Genomic DNA, 18,271 nt, shown 5'->3' with positions numbered 1-18,271 from the left:
CCTTCTTCCTCTGTTTTTCTGTTTCTGTATCTCTGACACTTTTAAATTAAACATTTTCTCCCTACCAGATTTTTCCCATCAGCATTTACACAAGATGTGATGTCTCCCAAAACTGAAAAACAAAAAGCCTCTCAAGCCCATTTGTGCCTCCAGCTACCGCTTCATTTCCCTCCTTCCCTTTATAGCAAAACTTTCCATTTTCATTTGGACCTACTCCAAACAGGCTTTTTCCCCAATGACGTCACCAAAACTGCTCTTGTCAAAGTTACTGGAACAACACACAATACTGTTAAATCCGTTTGTTCTCAGTTCTAATTTTACTTGTCCTATCAGTCTCCTCTGACATAGATAATTACTCATTTCTCCTGGAAATACTTTCTTACCATCACACCCTCTGTCTGCTGCCTCTTAACTCAGATCCCTCATATCTGTCATCTCCTTGGCTGGTTCCTTCCCAACCATCCAATCTCTTAACCTTGAAATTCCCGTCTTTTCTTGGGCCTCTTGACTCTTCTCTGTACACTCCCTCTGTCAGGGATCTCATCTTCTCTCATGGCTTTAAATACTAAAGTATTTAAATAGTATTTAAAGCCATGATGACTTCCTAACTTACATCTCAGGCTGATATCTCTTCTTTGCACTCCAGACTAATCTATCCAGTGTCTTCTTAGTATCTCCACTTGCAGGGACTCCTCAAGCTACTGGTTCCAAACTGACCTCTTGATCATCTTCCTACACCTTCTTCTCATATGGTCTTTTCCACTGTAGTAAGTCATTTCATTCTTCTGGTCGCACAAGCCAACTTCCACTGCAGCTATCCTTGTCAAAGACTTCAACCTCACTGAACTTGACCCCTTCTTCACGAGTTTCCTTTCAATACAGCGTTCCAAGCATAAGTCAGATCACATCACCCCTTGAGAAGCCTCCTCCTCCAGTTCCTCAGTCTAGTGCCATCTTCTCCAGAGACCTTTTGTGAGCTCCCTGTTTATATTGTAAACCAGAATTTGGCAGACTTTGGTTGCAGTGGACCAGATGATAAAATATTTTAGGCTTTGCAGTTATGTCTTTGTTGCAACTACTCAGGTCTTTGCATGCCATAGCATGCAGGCAGCTATAGATAATCCATACATGAGTGAATGTGGCTACATTCCAATAAATTTTATTTGTAGGCCTTGAAATGTGAATTTTTTGTAATTTTCATGTATCGTGATGTATTTGTCTTCCATGTGAGGGTTTTAAACCATTTGAAAATGTATCATCTAGACAACCAACAGACCATAGTTTGTTGACCTCTCTCCTTATGTGCATTCCTTAAACCTTTTCTTTGCTATATTTTTTTATCCTATCATATATCAAAATACAACACGCTATATATTTTACTTATTTTTTATTCTGTGAGGCCTGGGATTTTGAACTTTTTTGTGTACTACCGAATCCCCAATGTGGGTGCCCAGTGATGAGATGAATGAATAAGTGAATGAACAAATTTACATTAAAAAGGAAAGAAAATTGGCTACAATGAATGAGATCACTGAAGAACTCCTATGTATTTTAGAAATTATAGTCATAGAACTAACTGCAGGAGAAAGATTGCAGCCACTTGCAGCCTACAGAATGCTCCTTCAGTGACTTTGTTATTAAAATTGAAATTATTTCATTGTTCCAGATTTTCTTTTCATCCTCCCTAAACCCCATTTATTTCCTAAGAGATGCCTTAATACATTGATCCTCTTGTTGGGATGGCCATGATTCCTGTCCTCCTGTGGTTCTCCAGGTGCTAGAGTTAAGTAGACCTGCACGTCAGCCACACGCCCCCCTGTTTCTCTGCTGGACATTGATTGCGCTTTCAGTTGGTGCTGGATGTGGTCATGCTCACTTAGCCTCCAGGGCTTAACTTTCTCAGAATATTGCCTTTCTAATTACTGCTTAATTTCTACTTCTCTTGACCCAAGAAGTTAACAAAGTTCTTAAACTTTTGTCTTTGCCTGACATAAATAAAAGTGTTAAATTACAGGCATTAAAGCGTAGCTTAATTTCTATGAGCCATTTCAAGATACTGAAATTGGATTTAGTTATTATATGTAATGGACGTTCAGCATTTATGAGACAAATGGCCTCCAATTTAATTAGATAGTTAGCGAAATATTCATAACATACTTTGTTTCAAGCATAGCTAATGTGTAATAGCAGAACAGGGTCTTGCCTCTGGTTTCTTACATTCAAGAATTGAGAAATTGTGCCTTTCTTGTACTTCTAAAGAAGTTCATTTTGTTTGTTCAGACATGAATCATAGGTGGTAGAGGGGATATGTAGCCAAGTTTTTCTGTAGTCAAATATCAGATCTCTATTCAAGGCTGTTGCATCATCAATACAAAATTACATTTTTTGAGTAGGTAAAAATTTATTACTTGATGATCTTGTAAAAACGTATTTGACATGTATCCCATAATCATTGTGGTTCCCTAACTCAGTATTGAAGGTGAGTCTAAAAGAAATCAGAGTTGGAATATGAGAATTAATCTTCGGAATCATTTATTTTGTTTTGCCTTCCTGTTCAGGTCTTGTTGTGGTTGTTGTTTGTGAGTATGGGTGAATAAGTACTCAATAAATACATTTGAGGCTAGCAGTTGCTTGGACTCTTGGTCTGTGAGATTGCTTTATTGATTGCTTGTCATTTGCTTGCTTGCTTGCTTGTTTTATATTAATAGGGTAGATCAAGGAATCAAGGAAGGGAGGCACAAAACTAAGTGTGTAGCACTTTCAAACAGAGTTGCTCAGAAAGATAAGAAGTTGGTAGAGTAGGTCAAGGCAGTACAAACTCTGTTTTATAGACAATTTTGGAAGCTGTTATGCAGAGGAATGTCATCAAGGCAGTCTTTAAAACCTTCCTGTAATGTGCTGACTGTACAGGCTTTAAGTTTATGAGGTGCAATCTGAATGTGATGATTTCAGATCTGAACATTTTAGAAATAAAGGCAAAGTGCACAATCGAATGTAACGATCTTGAGGGGGAGACTTGAGCTTAGACCATGTGAATGGCAGAAGTTCTGACATTAACCCTCCCTTGATTTGCCATAAGGTTAGCTACACACGAGCCATGTTTATTTCTACATTTTCAGCAGGTGTGACACTTTGGCAAGTGTAGTGGCCTGGAGTAAAGCATGGCTTCCCCGTGATTGGTGTGTCCTGATGGGATATTTTCTGAAATGATGTGTGAAGACCTTGCATCATTATTTTTCCAAGCATGTATCAACAAAGTCTTGGCCCTGTGAAAGTGCAAATAGAATGCCATGCATCAGACAGTGTGTTTACATTTGATTTTTAGTACCTGGAAAGAGTTACAGTTTCTGGAGGGGTTGCTCTGCTTCTGCCTGTTACGTTTGATCTGGTCATCCTAGCTCAGAGCGTTCCCAGAGCTTTCCGCTTGCTGCGTGCATGAAGCCTGCAGGGAATTCTCTCAGGGAGACGTTTTTTCCTATTCATTCTATGGGTGGACAGTTGCTGTCTTCTCATGTCATGTTGCTAATGTGATTGCTCTGAGTGACATTGCCACCCTTGCATGAATCCTGCTCATTCACACTAGGGTCCCCATCTGCTTCATGAGAGGGAAAAAAAAGTCTCACCCATCTTTCGAGTGTGTACACCTAACCTAAATTTCATTTCAATCCCCTGTTTTGAGGTCTCTGACATGCTCATTTCCATAATAAAAAAATGAATATTTTCAGTTAATCCTATTCAGGAACACATTTTTCATTTCCACAACATGCAAACTAGTATCTCTCAGTTGACCTCCCTCAGATCAAAGCTATTTATTGGCAAACAGAAGTCAATTAGAGAAGTGATGTACATAGGTTAGAAATAATTTCCTGAAGTTGATTGTGGTGGCCTCTGTCAAGTCTTTATTCCAGCACAGCTTTGATTTTGTCAATGCGGTATGTCTATACTTCTTAGTGTATTGTATTTTTTGATCAGATCAATTTGCATAGCAAAAAAAAAGGCCAGCCAAAAAAAAAAAAAAACAGCTCTACTTCTGTTTTCCATGACAGTTGAGTTCTTAATTCCCATAAGCCCAAATCTCAATTTCCAACATATCCCTGAAATGTATTTTAATAACAATGTGATTATTGCAGTGACATGTATGAACTTTTTGAAATGAGCATCAGATATATTCAGACTCACGCTTCACACACACGCATTTGGATTCTTGTACAGCTGGAAATCCTTCTGCGTAATATGACTGTGATCGAGAAAGCATACCGCACATGTTTCTCCTGCCCCTTCATGCTAAAAAGAAATGAAAAAAGTGTAGAGTGAATTATGTTGCTGAAATCATATTTGGACTAGAAATAGGCAAGGAATTTGGTTTAAAGAAGAGAACAAGGTGCTGTGGGGTTTTGCAGCAGCTCTCTGGATTAGTAAGGGAAGACAGCTCTTGGGTGTTCGAGGGAGATAATGTTTGTCTGTTGTGCAGGTCTTTTTCTAAACTTCTCTCCTTCCAGGTTTTTAACCTTCAATAACTTCTACTTATTTTCATTTTTCTACTCTGCATGCACTTTATGTCATCATATATTTTCTAGCGAAGGTAGAACTTTTATCTAGTAGTTTTCCTTCAAGTGATGAGCTAGGTACTTGTTGCAGGTCAAGTTCAACAGTATAGTGACTGCGTTTTATAAAAGCTGTGAGTGAGGGGTAGCGAGAAATAGGGTTATTATGAGATTATATGAAATCATGTCTATGAAACTTTTGAAAATTGTAAAGTACCATAGAATTTCAACAATCTTTCATTCAATAAAAAAAATAAAAAGTAAAACAATGAAAATTAAAACAAAAAAGCTGTGAGTGAAGTTCAGGTGGCCTGAGATCATGGTTTTCCTTTTGGATCATATGAGAGACTTCCTGTGAAATTAAAGACATCAGGAACACCTATCTTTGGAACAGGATCATCTTCAGTGAGGAGTAATTTCTGAGGTCATGTTCTTAATTTAGTAGACGCACTTTAAAATGTGTTGGAAATCACCACCTTTGAAATGACTTGGTTACAGTCACTGTTTGCTGTCCCCTAAACCACAGCTGTTGGCATTTTGGTTGCCACAGAAATGAATAGCACTCCACAATGTGGCAATCACGCCCATCATAAAAGTTAAATGAACATTCTTGTAACACCCGCTGGAATGGGACAGATGTAGGAGAGAAGGCTTCAGCACACAGGATAAAATGTGGCACTGACAAGCTGAAACTGCTCCCTTAATACAGCTTTGTGTCCTGCTTGTCACCTCTGTCTGTTTTGTTTTATTCAAAGTTATTGCAGAAACACAAATACTGTGCTGAAACTGAGAATCAGAATGAATCATTTCTGTTATTGTCAGAATTTGCCTCACCATGACCAGATTTCTTGTGTTGTAGTCCCTTGCTGTAGGTACAGTTTGGCAAATCTTTTTCCCAAGATGCTTTATTCAAAATATGACTATAGTCAAAACATGACTACAGAGAACTGTCATTTCTGAATTGGGAGCGCTGCAGTGCTTGTGGTTTTGGGAAATTTTTTTTTTTTTTGGTCATAAATTTTGTGAAAGGTCTTTTAGTTTGTTGTATTAAGATTTTGGTTTTTAGTAAGATTTGTTTTTTTCATCTTGGTTTTGTCTCAAAAGGGTTAGCATGGCTGTCGCCACTGACATCTGAATGTCAAGCCTAATTGAAATTCACACTCTGCTCTGTTAGGGCTTCTGCTGGCTCGCTCTGAGCAGTTTGCCAAAAACCCTTTTAAAAAGTAAAAAATTGATTTTGATCTGACCCACTCATTTCCAAAGTTTATAGATTATTCTTAATTTGGAAGAATAGAAAGACTTTAAAGCAACCTGATAATTCATCTTGTCTAAGAGTTTCACACCTATAAGGAAATAATCTCCCTTCACCCCATAGCTCAGTCCTTGTATCTCCCTTGTGGACATGTCTGATTCTTCTCTGGAATAAAAGACTTTGTTTTCGTGCACTGGACTGCAAACTCCTTGAGGGTGATGAATCCTTCTGGGCAGTACCCTGTAGTTTATAAAACAGGGCGTGAATGTCAGTTTCACCTACCTCATAGGTTTCAGGAGCATACATGGTATACTAGAATGTGTACCTCCTAAGAGTTTGTGGTAAATGCCAAGTGTGCTACTAAAGTTAGCTAAAGTCCCACAGAGACTAAAAAAGGCATATTGTTCTTTTTCACCACTTCCCTAGAGTATCTGGCCGCAATCTTGACGTATAGTAAGTGCTTAATAAATGTCTGTTAAATTATATTGAGGTTGGGCTAGAATTCACCTCTCCTAACACTATAACTACAGTTAAATTCTCTGTCTTACCCTCCAGTGAAGACAGACACTTACAAGTAGACCTATTTCATCGTGGTAAGCATTGCAGTTAATGTATAGAGACAGAACTCTAGGAACACAGAGAAGGAAGCTATGGATAAGAGATTGTTCAGTTCATTTTAAAAGTGAGCTGAAGGTTGTGGAAAAGAAAGTGGAAGAAGAGCTTTGTCTGGAGAGCAGGGTGGTGAGAAATGAATGTTCACAGTAGCACATGGCAGAAAGAGAAGTTTCACGTGGCTCATGCAGAATGTATATGGGGGGTTTACTGGGTCCCAGGTTGTAAAGGGTTCTTAGTACTGGGCAGAAGAGTCTGGATTCTTTTCTGTAGGCACAAGTTGACCCTCTCAAGCCCCATGGTGTGTAAGAAAGGCAAAGGTCAGGTGGAAGACACTGGAGTAAGGAAGAAGTGGAAGGTGGGGAGACTAGGAGGTTGGCGGAATTGAGGAATTGGATGCAGTGCTAACCCAGGCAGTACTGGTAGAAATGGAGGGAGACTATGAAACACGTTGTTCATCTTAAATGTTCTTGTTGGCCCTGAGAAAAAGAACTAAGGAGAAAGGCAGAAAGCAGGAAAAAAGCGGGATAAAGACAGAGAAGCCGATCAGGAAGAGAAATCGGCTTCGTGTGCTCGCTAGCTGGGAGCCGCCATCCTCCTCCCACACACAGTGATCCAGGGCCCCAGAGGTACTGTGACACATTTGTGTGGCTCCTGCTGTCCCTCTCACTGCCCAGATTCGTGTCTTTTCTCACCACGTGGAAAGTGAACCTATATCAAGGATTTACCATTTTGTGTATAACTGATTTTTTCACTTTAGAAACAGCAGTTAGCTGGTTGTCAGTCTTGGGAAACTGACTCTGACCAGGGAAACACCAGACCAGACAGTCCTATTTCTGGGCCGTTTTGAGGTAGTGGGAACTCTGAGTAATTAACTTTCAAATATCACTGCATCATTGACAACCCTTCCAAAATTTGTTCTGTCCAGGTGTTGAAGAACAGGTGGTCACTGACGGGGAAATATTTACGCACTAGCTTTTTTAAACTAGTAAACTTATGAAAATGTTATTAACATCCCTAGCCATCAGGAAAAACATCAAACAGAGAATAAGGTACTATTTTACAACTTTCAATTTGCAAAGTTTAAAAAGCCAGACAATATTGAGTGTTAGGAAGGATGTGAAACAGAGACCCCTGTCACATGTTGATGCTAATGCATTTGGATACAGTGACCCTGAAGAGCAGTTTGGTAAACTACCCGGCTAACTTGAAGATCCCCTGTGATCCAGCCATTCTGCTCTTAGAAACTCTCCCATACATATGTGTAGAGATGTTCACAAGAATATTGATGGCAGTCTCCTTTAAAGAGTCTGTGTGTCCCTCCTTCAGAGAATGAGTAGTCATTCAATGGAATTCATGGGAAAGAACCAACGAACCTTACATATACCAATGTGGATAAATCTGAAAAACAAAATGATGAGCAAAAAATTCAAGTTCCAGGTGGGTGCTTGGCAGGATGGCTTCCCATGAGGATAATGAGAAATTTATAAAATTAAAACTTGTCAATGTATGTGATCATGTATTTGTTACAGGCATACAAAAAAATAAAAATGTAACGCATACAGTGCAATGGTAAATGCTAACTTCAGGGTAGTGGTTTTCTTGGGGAAGATGGGGGTGAGTTCAGGAACAGGACAGGGGGCTTTGATTGTCTTTATTAAGGGCACAGTTTTTATTGTATTCTCTGAAATTTGTGTATGCCTAAAATGTTTATAATAAAAGACCCTGCGCAAGGCTTTACTTCTGTGTCCATTCATTTAATCTGTCACCCATCAGTCGTTTCAACTACCCATTCATTAATTCTTTTTTGTCAAAATAATTTTATTTAAACAATCTAAGAAAAGATGATTATAGCTTAAACCAAATTGGGAGAAACGGACAGACTATAATTAAAAGACAGAGTTAAGGGAGATTTGGGGGTAAAGTTGCCAAGACTTAACAGCTGGATAAATGTATATGTGTGGGCATGGAGGAAGGCAAGGAATCGAGGATAATTAATTTAGGTTTCCAGCCTGGCATCGGACCATTAAGCATGCCAGTGAGACAAAGGAGAAGGAGTGCTATTGGAACTGCAGAGCATAAGGTATCTCATTGTGTCTCAGTCCCTGTTAAACACTTTTTTTCCGTAAGGCATATAGATAATCTTGAAAACTTTAATTCAGTAATTATTTATTAATTAATTGCCATGTACAGGGCACAATAAACATGAAGAAATCCCTTGAGTTGATGTGTAAATACTCTTTTTCATGAAAATGTTTCTTAAAAGTTTACACCATTAGTTTTGAAGCATCGTAGTATCGTTACCACTCCAGTAAATTAAATTGGGTAAGCAGTTTCGACTGAGTACAGTTGAATGGCAGTCCACAGCCTTCATTAAGTTATTTGGTACCAAAAAAGAGTGAGACTCCATTAAAAACTTCAGACTCTGCAGAGTCATTTAAGTTTGCTAATTCCAAAGGAAAGTTAAAGGTGGTTATCTTGAAAAAAATCCCCCAAATGTGTAGTGTATTAACTGAGTAATAACTGGGTAAGGCTAACTTCTGACATTCTATCTTAAGTTATTTAGTTCATACAGCAGTAAAGATACAACTATATGGATAATTTCAGCAACACTTTGAGTGAAAGTAGATATATTTATAAAACCAGAACTCTTGGTCTGTTATCTGTCTTCCTCTTTTTCATAGCTTCTCTTGCCTGTTGATTTATTTTCATAAAAGGGAAGTGGTAACAAGGACTAATAGGATGCAGAGAGGCCAGTTCCTGTGTGGGTTTACAATTCCAGAACATTTCCACCAAGTCCTTCCTTTCCTCTTTCTGGGCCTCACCCAAGTCCTCTCTTCAATGTTCTATATTTTAGTCCTATTTCCAGTGGAAACATGAATTCCCAACCCTAAATCCCCTTACTGTCTCACTCTTCCTCTTCCATAGGTATCTTTCCAAGACTGCATAATAGGCAGAGAGCATGAAAATTTCTTTGCCTTCCAGTCCTCTGTGGTCAGGATACCTGTGAGTTCAGCTGGCTTCCTTGGGAACCTTTAGGGCATTAGACTAGCATCAAACCTTCACAATCTTGCCCTTTGCTCCATCCCACCCCAGTATACATCTATTATTTTTAATTTTGCTTGTTTTTTCCAGTGTTGGAGAAGTAAGCCAGAGACCACAGTAAACTAGCAAAATAAATAAGTGAATAAAAATAAAAAAGGCTTAATTCCCTAGAGACTTGGAAAAGACATCATTTGTTGCCTCAGTATGATGGCTAGACAACCCCTTTGATGTAAAGTATCTGCCCTCTTCAAGGAAACCAGAAAGGTCTGGTTCTCCTTTCTAGTCTGTGAAGTAAGAGGCAGGGTCATTTGCTGTGTGGAGCCACAAGCCCCATGTTACTGCATTGCAAGCTGCTTGACTTGCCTTTGTTAACATGCTGAGAATTTCATCGGCTGTCTTTCATAAGAGCAGATTTGTGTGAGGGAAGACAGCAGCATTTGTGGTTGGGTTCCTGTTCCCCAGCCCGGGAGTCACAGCTGGCAGAGAGCAGTGACACTGATATGTACTCAGCCAGCCCATCACCTGGGTTTCTCACATTTCAGTTACATAGCTAGGTAGTCTTCAAGTCTGTTTAGAAACTTTTACAAGCTCTTATTTGGTGATGGAAAGGCTTTTTATTCCCTCTCCTTCTGTCTAACAATATTTCGTCATTTACAGCTTCTGTTAATATAGTTTCATTTGAACATTTACTACCTTAAATAATTGCACAGCCAAGAGAAAAATTCTACTTCAGGGAAGGATTGACGTTTGATTTGATATACTTTGTTCTATAGGAGCTTCCTCATCCTCTAGAAAAGTTCATCTCAAAAACTGTAAAATGACATAATCCAGAATCTGGAAATGACCTCTATAATAGTGCTTCTCAAGTTTTAACGTGCACACGTAACACTGGGGGATCTTGTTAAAATTCAGATTTTAATTCAGTAAGTGGCACTTGAAATTCTGCATTTCTTTCAGGCTCCCAGGTAATTCTAATGCTACTCCTTGCAATTTTTGTAGCAAGGCTAGGAGACCTGAAGACATTCAGTCCACTGGGCATCCACTAAGCTACCCTAGCCACTGCTGTGGAGACGAGACTTGGCAGACTTTAACGATAAAGCCCTTGTCTTTGAAGAGAGAAAACAATCATGTAAGAAAAAAATAGTCTATCTCCAGTTTTACTCATAAATCAAACACTTGAAATTGTTATGTCAAAATAACTGTTGTTACCTAAGGCATTGATACCCCACTTACTCACGTTTGAGCACATCAGTATGTAAATTTCATCAGTTTCTATTCACTCAAATGCAAAGCTATAGTGATGTTTTAAGTATTACATAATGTATGTTCATAGATCTTTAAAACTAAAAAAAAAACTTTTTAACTCTATTAAAATAGACACATTCAAACCAAAATGTTTCATCTGAACATAGAAATCCATAGCTGCTTAAAAATAGTGAATGATTTCTTAAATATGCACATTCTTAGTGTACTTCGGCTCTTACTCTTTAGGGAACACAGTTAATGAGTGTATGTGAGCTTCTATGAGATCAGCTATCCCACATTAACTTCATGATGTCAATTTGTGATTATTTTTGTCTCAGTAATACACTAGCATGGATTATGCAAAATTAAAGTTATTCCAAAAACACCATTATAATTAGCTCTCAGAACTTATTTTGATAACAGATTGAACTTTCTAATTGTGTTTTCTTAGCATAATATTAACTTTTTTTCCATCATTTGTTAGTAGAGAGTTGACTTTGAAGTATTCTAAGGATAATAGGACCCCAGGCTGCAATTTCATAACAAGAATAAAGTCTTTTTATGTGGCGGGATATATACTTCCTGTTTTCACAGTTGTCTTTTCCAAGTTTAATCTAAGAAAGGCCACAAACCTAGTAAAGGCAGAGCCAGTTCACAAATCCTCCGTGTTTGGACTCAGTGGTCATTTAGGCACATCGACATGAAGATTCTGCTTTGTTTGTTTGAGATGATGAGGAGGCAGAAGAGGGAAAAGACAATAAATTGTGTATCCTCATAAAATCTCATCAGCAACCCTATGAAGAAAGTACCATTACCATCCCATTTGCACAAGAAATGGAGGTCTCAGTGCTCAGAGAGCACTCGTCCAAGTGCCCACGTCTCTGGAGCAGAGCTAGCATTGCAACCTAGTTAGTGCAACTCTGTAAACTCTGAGTGTTTTTAATAATCCCCTCGAGTCGCAGTTATAGTTAGGTGCAGACACTGATGATAAAGTGATCCAAAATATAACCACTACCCCACGGAGCCATCTGGTTTCTCTCAGCCCCATCCCTGGGCCTCTTCTATTTCTGGTTAGTAAGGAATGGTGTCCAACTGTGGTTCTGCCTCCCCATTTCCTCTCTTCCCACTCAGGATGGCAGGAAGTCTGAACATTTCATCTACTTAGCATCTCTAGTAAGTCAGGCTGTGAACACACTTCACCATCAGTTTAGTAGCTGTTTATTGACCCTTGTGCTAAGCTCTGGGAGGGGATATAGTTCAAAAGTCTGTCCTGGCCTGGCACCAAGAAACTCAGGATAATAATGGGTGGTAGGATAACAAAGTCCTTTGAGGAAGACAGAGTTGGTGGTGTTATTTTAGGTTTCCAACGTGGAGCTATTTACTGCACATGTAATTTTAGAGCTATGTTTATTTGGATTGGTATTTAAAATTAGAAATTGACCATCTGTATTTTTCTTGATAAGTATGGAGTCATCCTGACCAAAAGGTTTTTGAAGGTCAGGAATAGCTTGTATTTGCAACATTATTTTTGGAAAAGAGAAGAAGATGTAGAAAAAGTTGGAAGATAATGCTCAGCAGTTGAGGACTTAAGAGAACTTTGATGTCCATCCAGAGACATGTAGCTATTGAAATAAAGTTATAAAGTATGTATAACAACTTTAAAAATCACAAACATGCATGTGCAAAGCAAATGAGACAAGAAAAAGTGAACTTGACATTTGTGGAGTGTTTACTATGTGCACGTACTAAGCTCCATTTATTTTCTCCTTTTATCTTTCTAACAACACACAAAAAAGTTGATGTTATTTCAGTATTTCATAAATGAAGAAATTGGGGCACAGATATGTTAGGGGATCTCACCAGGGTCACAGCCAGCAGTTGACGAAAAACTCAAATCCAGATCTCTTAAAATCTAAATTTAATCATCTCTTCCCAGTTGATTTACTGTGAGCTCTTTAGCCCTCCCCCAGCATTGTTTTTGGTTCAGAAATAATTGTTTTTACAGTAAAGAGTGGAGTCACATGAATTCAGCTGAAAAATGCTTGCATTGTAAAAACACTAAATCGTACAAATAATTGTGAATTATTTTCGCCTGTATCATAGCGTTGCCAGAAGAATTAATAGCTGACACCATCTGTAGAAGGAAAACCTAATCTTAGCATAAACAATTTTAGTTTTATCTGATGTTTGAAATATGCATTTATGTAACTGCCAAAATATTAGCTACTCTTTGTTAGCCAGAAAGTTCCAGGGACAAGACAAGAACAGAACAGCCCATATTCATAGATAACATACAACGTGTTTTTTCCTTTTGGAAGGGCCCGTTGGTATTAACTAATGTTTGAGAACTAGAGGGTGGAAACCCTTGCATTAAACTAGTTCCAAGTAACTCATACTTTTAACTTTGCTTTTCACATGATAACTTTGTATTGCAATTGTCACACAACACAGAAAATTCTATCTTTGAGAATCACTTAACTAATTTTAAACAAATAATATAAAACTTTTCTTATAAGGATTACATTTTTCTGTACCATATTTTATCCATTTTGATGTGTTTTTACCTTGCTGTATTTATTGTTAACATTGACCATTAGAAATTTAAAAGCTGTTTGACTTAAAAATAAAGACTGTCTCATAAAACTACTTGGGTTAGATTTGGAAAGGACTTTAGTGATTGTATTTGAATTTTTTTTTCAGAGTTTTTACTCTTGAAAACACCAGCACAATTTTACAGTATGTTTTATTTCTTTCTTTATACTACCGTGATTGACCTGGAATATTGCTAAGGAGAGAAAGCAAAGGATGGATAGACCTAGATCTGTCAACTTTTCCCACTTAATTTTTGATTTCTTGGTGTTGAGTTGAAAAAATGTTCAGTTCTTTCTATCTGCAATTGTATCCCTTTTAACTATTTTCTCAAGAAAGTGCTGTTTGACTAAGTTACTAGGTCTTCATATGTAACCTATGCTCTCTCATTAAAGAAGTAAAAAATTCTTTAGCTGCCTGCCTTCTTTAAAGCGTAGAGTACACAGCTGCTGTTTGAAAACTTCTTTTCCTTCCTGATTATCTTTGTCTATTTGTATAAATTGCAAATTGCTTCCATAAAATACCCCCAGGCATGAGGGAATCCTTTGCATAAGTGGATGAAGATTTTTGTCTTCCACGAAGGAAAGCTTGCAACGGCCTCTTAATCGTTCTCCTTCCTCTCTCTGGTTCCAGTATCCGGCCGCTCTGATGAACCTGGGAGCCATCCTGCACCTCAACGGCCGGCTCCAGAAGGCTGAGGCCAACTACCTGCGGGCGCTGCAGCTCAAGCCGGACGACGTCATCACGCAATCCAACCTCCGCAAACTCTGGAACATCATGGAAAAGCAAGGCTTAAAGACTTCCAAGACCTGACACAGGAGGACGGTACCTCGTCCTCCTCCCTATTTTAAAACTGCCTTCAATAACGAACAGAGCTTCCCAGCCGTGCTATGACAAGAGCTAGTTTGGACGTCAAGACCCAGGGAGAGGTCACTGAGATCACTGCCGCCCCTGGAAGCATCCACTTCGCTGTTGGCACAGCCGTTAACACCAAAAAAAGGGAACGTGGGAAACCTGCTGAAGGATGCGTCTATTACCCGTAGAACTGTGAACCAGAGCACTTAACACAGGATCTCTTGGCATTCTTAAAGGGGGGGTGGGGGGGTCGAAGTTTCAAATTTTGTTCATCTTTGAAAGCTAATTGAGAAATTGTTCCTTAAACACTGTGAGAGGAAGTCAGAGTGTCTGTTCAGCCATGGTAAACCATTAAGGTCAAGTGTTCACAGGGCGTGATTCAAGTGTAGTGCGTGTGAATCCTGGTGAGCTGGCTCGTCGTCCTGGCGCTGCTGTCTTCCCTCTTTGGGGCAGCCTGCTTGTCGATTTCTAAAATGTAGAAGACTTTTTTTTTTTTTCCTAAATACCGTGTTAGGATCTGTCGGAATCTAGTTGTTTCCCGACTAGTGCACGTAACGTTTATGATTTACATGTCACTGTCATTTGGGCATCCTTGGCTTTTCGTGTTCTGAGAAGGATCTGCAGAAGAAAGCGAACCATACTTCTCACTGGTCTTGTGGGAGAGGCTGGGGAGGCTGTAGTCGTGCCAGGCAGGCGTTTCTTTACTTTAATGTCCCCAACCCTTCCTGCCCCGCCTTCTGCCCAGAACTGCCTAGAAAAATTCATTGTATTCATTCTTAGGCTTTTGATATTGCCTTTTAAAATGGCTATTCCTGGTTAATGCTCACACTTATATAAGGAGTAAATCAAAGAGAAGCTTAAAAAGTGTTCCGGTTCCCATAACTGACGAGCAGCTGTTAGACAAAAGGGAAGATGCTTTGTGACTCCCAAGATGTTGCAGGTTTAAAAATCAAGTCTGTGCAAAGGAGTGGTTGCCAATGATTTTATAGTTTGAGAAGAGTTGGTATGAAATACTAATCACTTTCTTAAAGGTACCTAAACAGCAGTGCTGATAAGTTTTTAGGGAATTATTTTTACCATATTTTGTTCTCCCCAAAAAACATTTAAAAAATGACTTCTTTTAAGCTGCAATTGACTGGAGCATTAACCCACGTGTTTCTAAGTCTCCTGCCAAGTGCTCTTCACAGTTGAAAACTATTTTTTCACTAGTAAATTTGGCATTTTATTTCCTTAACTATCAGTAACCACTTTAATGATCATTTCATAAGTAAACGACTATAATTGAAGTAGAGAGAAACATTTCTTGACTTGCCGTCAAACTTCGCTACTAAAAATTAACTTTGTAGAAATAACAGTCTACTCTCAAACTTCTTCCTAGAGAAAGTAGCTAGACAATACCCTACATATTTATTTATTTATTATTCTTCCATAGCAAAATAACAAAACTTGATTCATTAAACCAGTTCTTTGCAAGTTGAAATTAGCATTTTCTCCTGTCCTTTCACACTCCATGTATATATGGTCAGCACTCCTGTTAAAGGGAAGCTGGACTTGCAAATACATCATGTTATGTTTTCCTTGTATTTTATATGTTTTGCTGCATATCTGAATACAGTGGGATAAAGAATTTAAAGTAGTGTTCCTATGGCATTGGTGTTTTTATGAGAAGGGCAGTATAGTGAGAGAGATTTGTTGATGGCATTAAAAGAAGGCCCTTCTAATATGTATATTATTTAGTAAGCATTTAACTGAAGGGCCAAAAGTTAAATTATAACTAAATCACTGTGTTTTCAGAACAATATTTAACATTTAACAACAACAAACCCACGGTCAAACAAAAAGCGTGGGTTGAAATATATTTTTCATCCTCCAGTGCATTGGCAGATTGCAAAAAAAAAAAGGAAAAAAAAGAATTTAATATAAGGATATAGAGATGAATTCAGTGTCTAACATTTTTATTTATTTAAATAGTTATTGACCTATGATGACTTCCTAGTCTTAACATTTTATGTCTTTCTGTTGTTATTGTTCTTCCTTTCAAACACTTGGTTCTTAATAGGTTCGCCGATTGCACAGTAGAGGCACTTCATGTTGACCCAGTTCCCAAGTAGCATTAATAATTGGGTCTGTGTCATAAAATGCATGGATCATTAATAACTAAATGTCCCTGACACCTTTCACTACAGGGCTGGGCTTAGTAACTGACCAACTTGGGGGGAGGGCTGGAGGGTCGATAGAACATGGTCAAAAAATGTCTCCGCTCAGGGATTTATGGTGGATTATTGCAGACAGTGCTAAAAATATAGAGCACAAGACAAGTTTACTAAATTAAAATTTTATTTTTTGAGAAACTGTTATTTGTATAAATTATCAAGATTTGTAGGCTTTCCTTTTGTAGAAATAATTGTTTTATGTGCCAGAGAATTTCGATTTTGTTTTCAACAATAAAGCATTGATAACAAATGCGTTGTATAAGCCTTTTTAAAATCCTCGATAGCAACAACACCTACACTTGGATTTTAACAGACTTGGGAGAAAGTTTAAAAAAGGTAGAGATTGTTAGTCAAATTAGAGATACATTGTAGCTAATACATCATCAATAATCATCATTGATCGTTAATTTGTAGTAGTTATGATAATAATAAGGGTTGCTGATAGCAGATTTGCCATGTTCTAAAAAGATGACATAGTTCTCATTCTGTTTTGTTTTATTGATGACCTATAGAAAAGTGTTGGGAAATATCCCAAACAGGGCCAATTCCCCACTTCATAGGTTGTTTGGTAAAAATGGCCATTATTAGAAGATGCTGTTCCTCTAGCTCTGGTCCTGGAGGAGAGCACATCCCTGTTCTGCTGGGAGACATGGGTACAACACGTTCAGGAGTCCGTTATAAGGAAATCGCAGGTGGTTGTTGAGTAGAACATAAAATACACTAGACAAGGTGAAAACTGGCAGCATTCAATAATCTTGTTAAAATCGTTGTTATAGAATAACATGATTATGTATCACCTAATTCCTTTATTACAAGATAAAATTTAGCTAAAAGCATTTTGTTTTATGCTAAACACCCTATAGATTTGTGAAGTTATGTTCCAGTTTTACAGCTAAGGAAACCAGGGCTCAGTGGTATGAAATAACCTGCCCACAGCCCAAAGCCAGCCAGCAGGCCTGTTCCCGTGCTGTCCTGAACGCCCATGTCCTGTGTCATGTGAGCACTCAGGCAGTGAACTTGCATCCATAGATGAGGTTTCTCACCCCCTTGGGGGTTTCTCTAGCTGTTCGATCTTCCATACATCATGTTCTCTACCTCTCTTACTGCAAATGATCACGAAGATGAAAGGAGGTTGCTATGGTCTGATTATTTACATCCCACCAAAATTTCTCTGTTGAAAACCTAATGCCCACAGGTGATGCTATTAGGAGGTGATTAGGTAATGGGGACAAAGCCCTCATGAATGGGATTAATACCCTTACAAAAGGGGCTCTAATGAACTCTCTCACCGCTTCCACCGTGTGAGGGTACAGAAATCTGCAACCCGGAAGAAGACCCTCACCTGACCACGCCGGCGCCCTAAACTTAGACTCCCGTCTGGCCTCCAGAGCTGTAAGAAATAAATTTATGTGGTTTATAAACTACCCAGTCTGGTGTGTTTTGTGATATTACAGGGAAAAAACAGGGTTTCTATGGATAATTTAAGAATTGTAATAATTCCAATTCATTTGTATGTACCTTTGGAATGTGCTTTTCACTTAATTTAAATATTTTTACTACCGTAGATTTCGGTACACTTCCTGCTATTTAAAACTCAACTCAGTTGAATGAAGGGGTACTGCTACAAAACTGGGCTTACGCGTTGGACTGGGCACATGCTGTAAAGAAAGAACACGCTGAAATGGCAGTGCCGTCGGGCTACTCTGTTAGGTTTAGTTTTGCAGCAGAGAAATGCATGCCTTAAAATGCATTTAACTTTCTTGCTGTGTCCTTTTGGGTGGTCTGCCTGCAGAATGCAATCAGAGTGGGCTTTGAATTGGCTTTCATTCCATCTGCCACTTCATATATTGGCCTTTTGTTGTTATTTCAGAGATTTGAGAAGTATTCCCCCTATCCCTGACCTAGTACTGTTGGAA

The 18,271-nt window shown here is 38.6% G+C and overlaps 1 protein-coding gene across 10 annotated transcripts in view; it reads left to right on the top strand.

The window, feature by feature from the left end:
- The window catches only part of TMTC2 (transmembrane O-mannosyltransferase targeting cadherins 2), a 410,658-nt gene that overhangs the window by 379,823 nt on the left and 12,564 nt on the right, over window positions 1-18,271 (top strand). For 9 of the 10 annotated variants that reach the window (XM_072973321.1, XM_072973320.1, XM_072973323.1 and 6 more), the window contains one exon: window positions 13,921-16,606. The exons of the other annotated variant lie outside the window; for it this stretch is intronic. In XM_072973321.1, the coding sequence (XP_072829422.1) occupies window positions 13,921-14,100 (180 nt within the window). In that variant the 3' untranslated portion in view covers window positions 14,101-16,606. Of the gene's footprint in view, window positions 1-13,920; window positions 16,607-18,271 lie in introns of those variants that run through there. 10 annotated transcript variants of the gene reach the window in all.

Source organism: Vicugna pacos, chromosome 12, assembly GCF_048564905.1.
Source record: "Vicugna pacos chromosome 12, VicPac4, whole genome shotgun sequence".
NCBI classification, from domain to species: Eukaryota; Metazoa; Chordata; class Mammalia; order Artiodactyla; family Camelidae; genus Vicugna; species Vicugna pacos.
The sequence above is the reverse complement of the archived record's forward strand: the minus strand, read 5'-3'. Positions and strand labels throughout refer to the sequence as shown.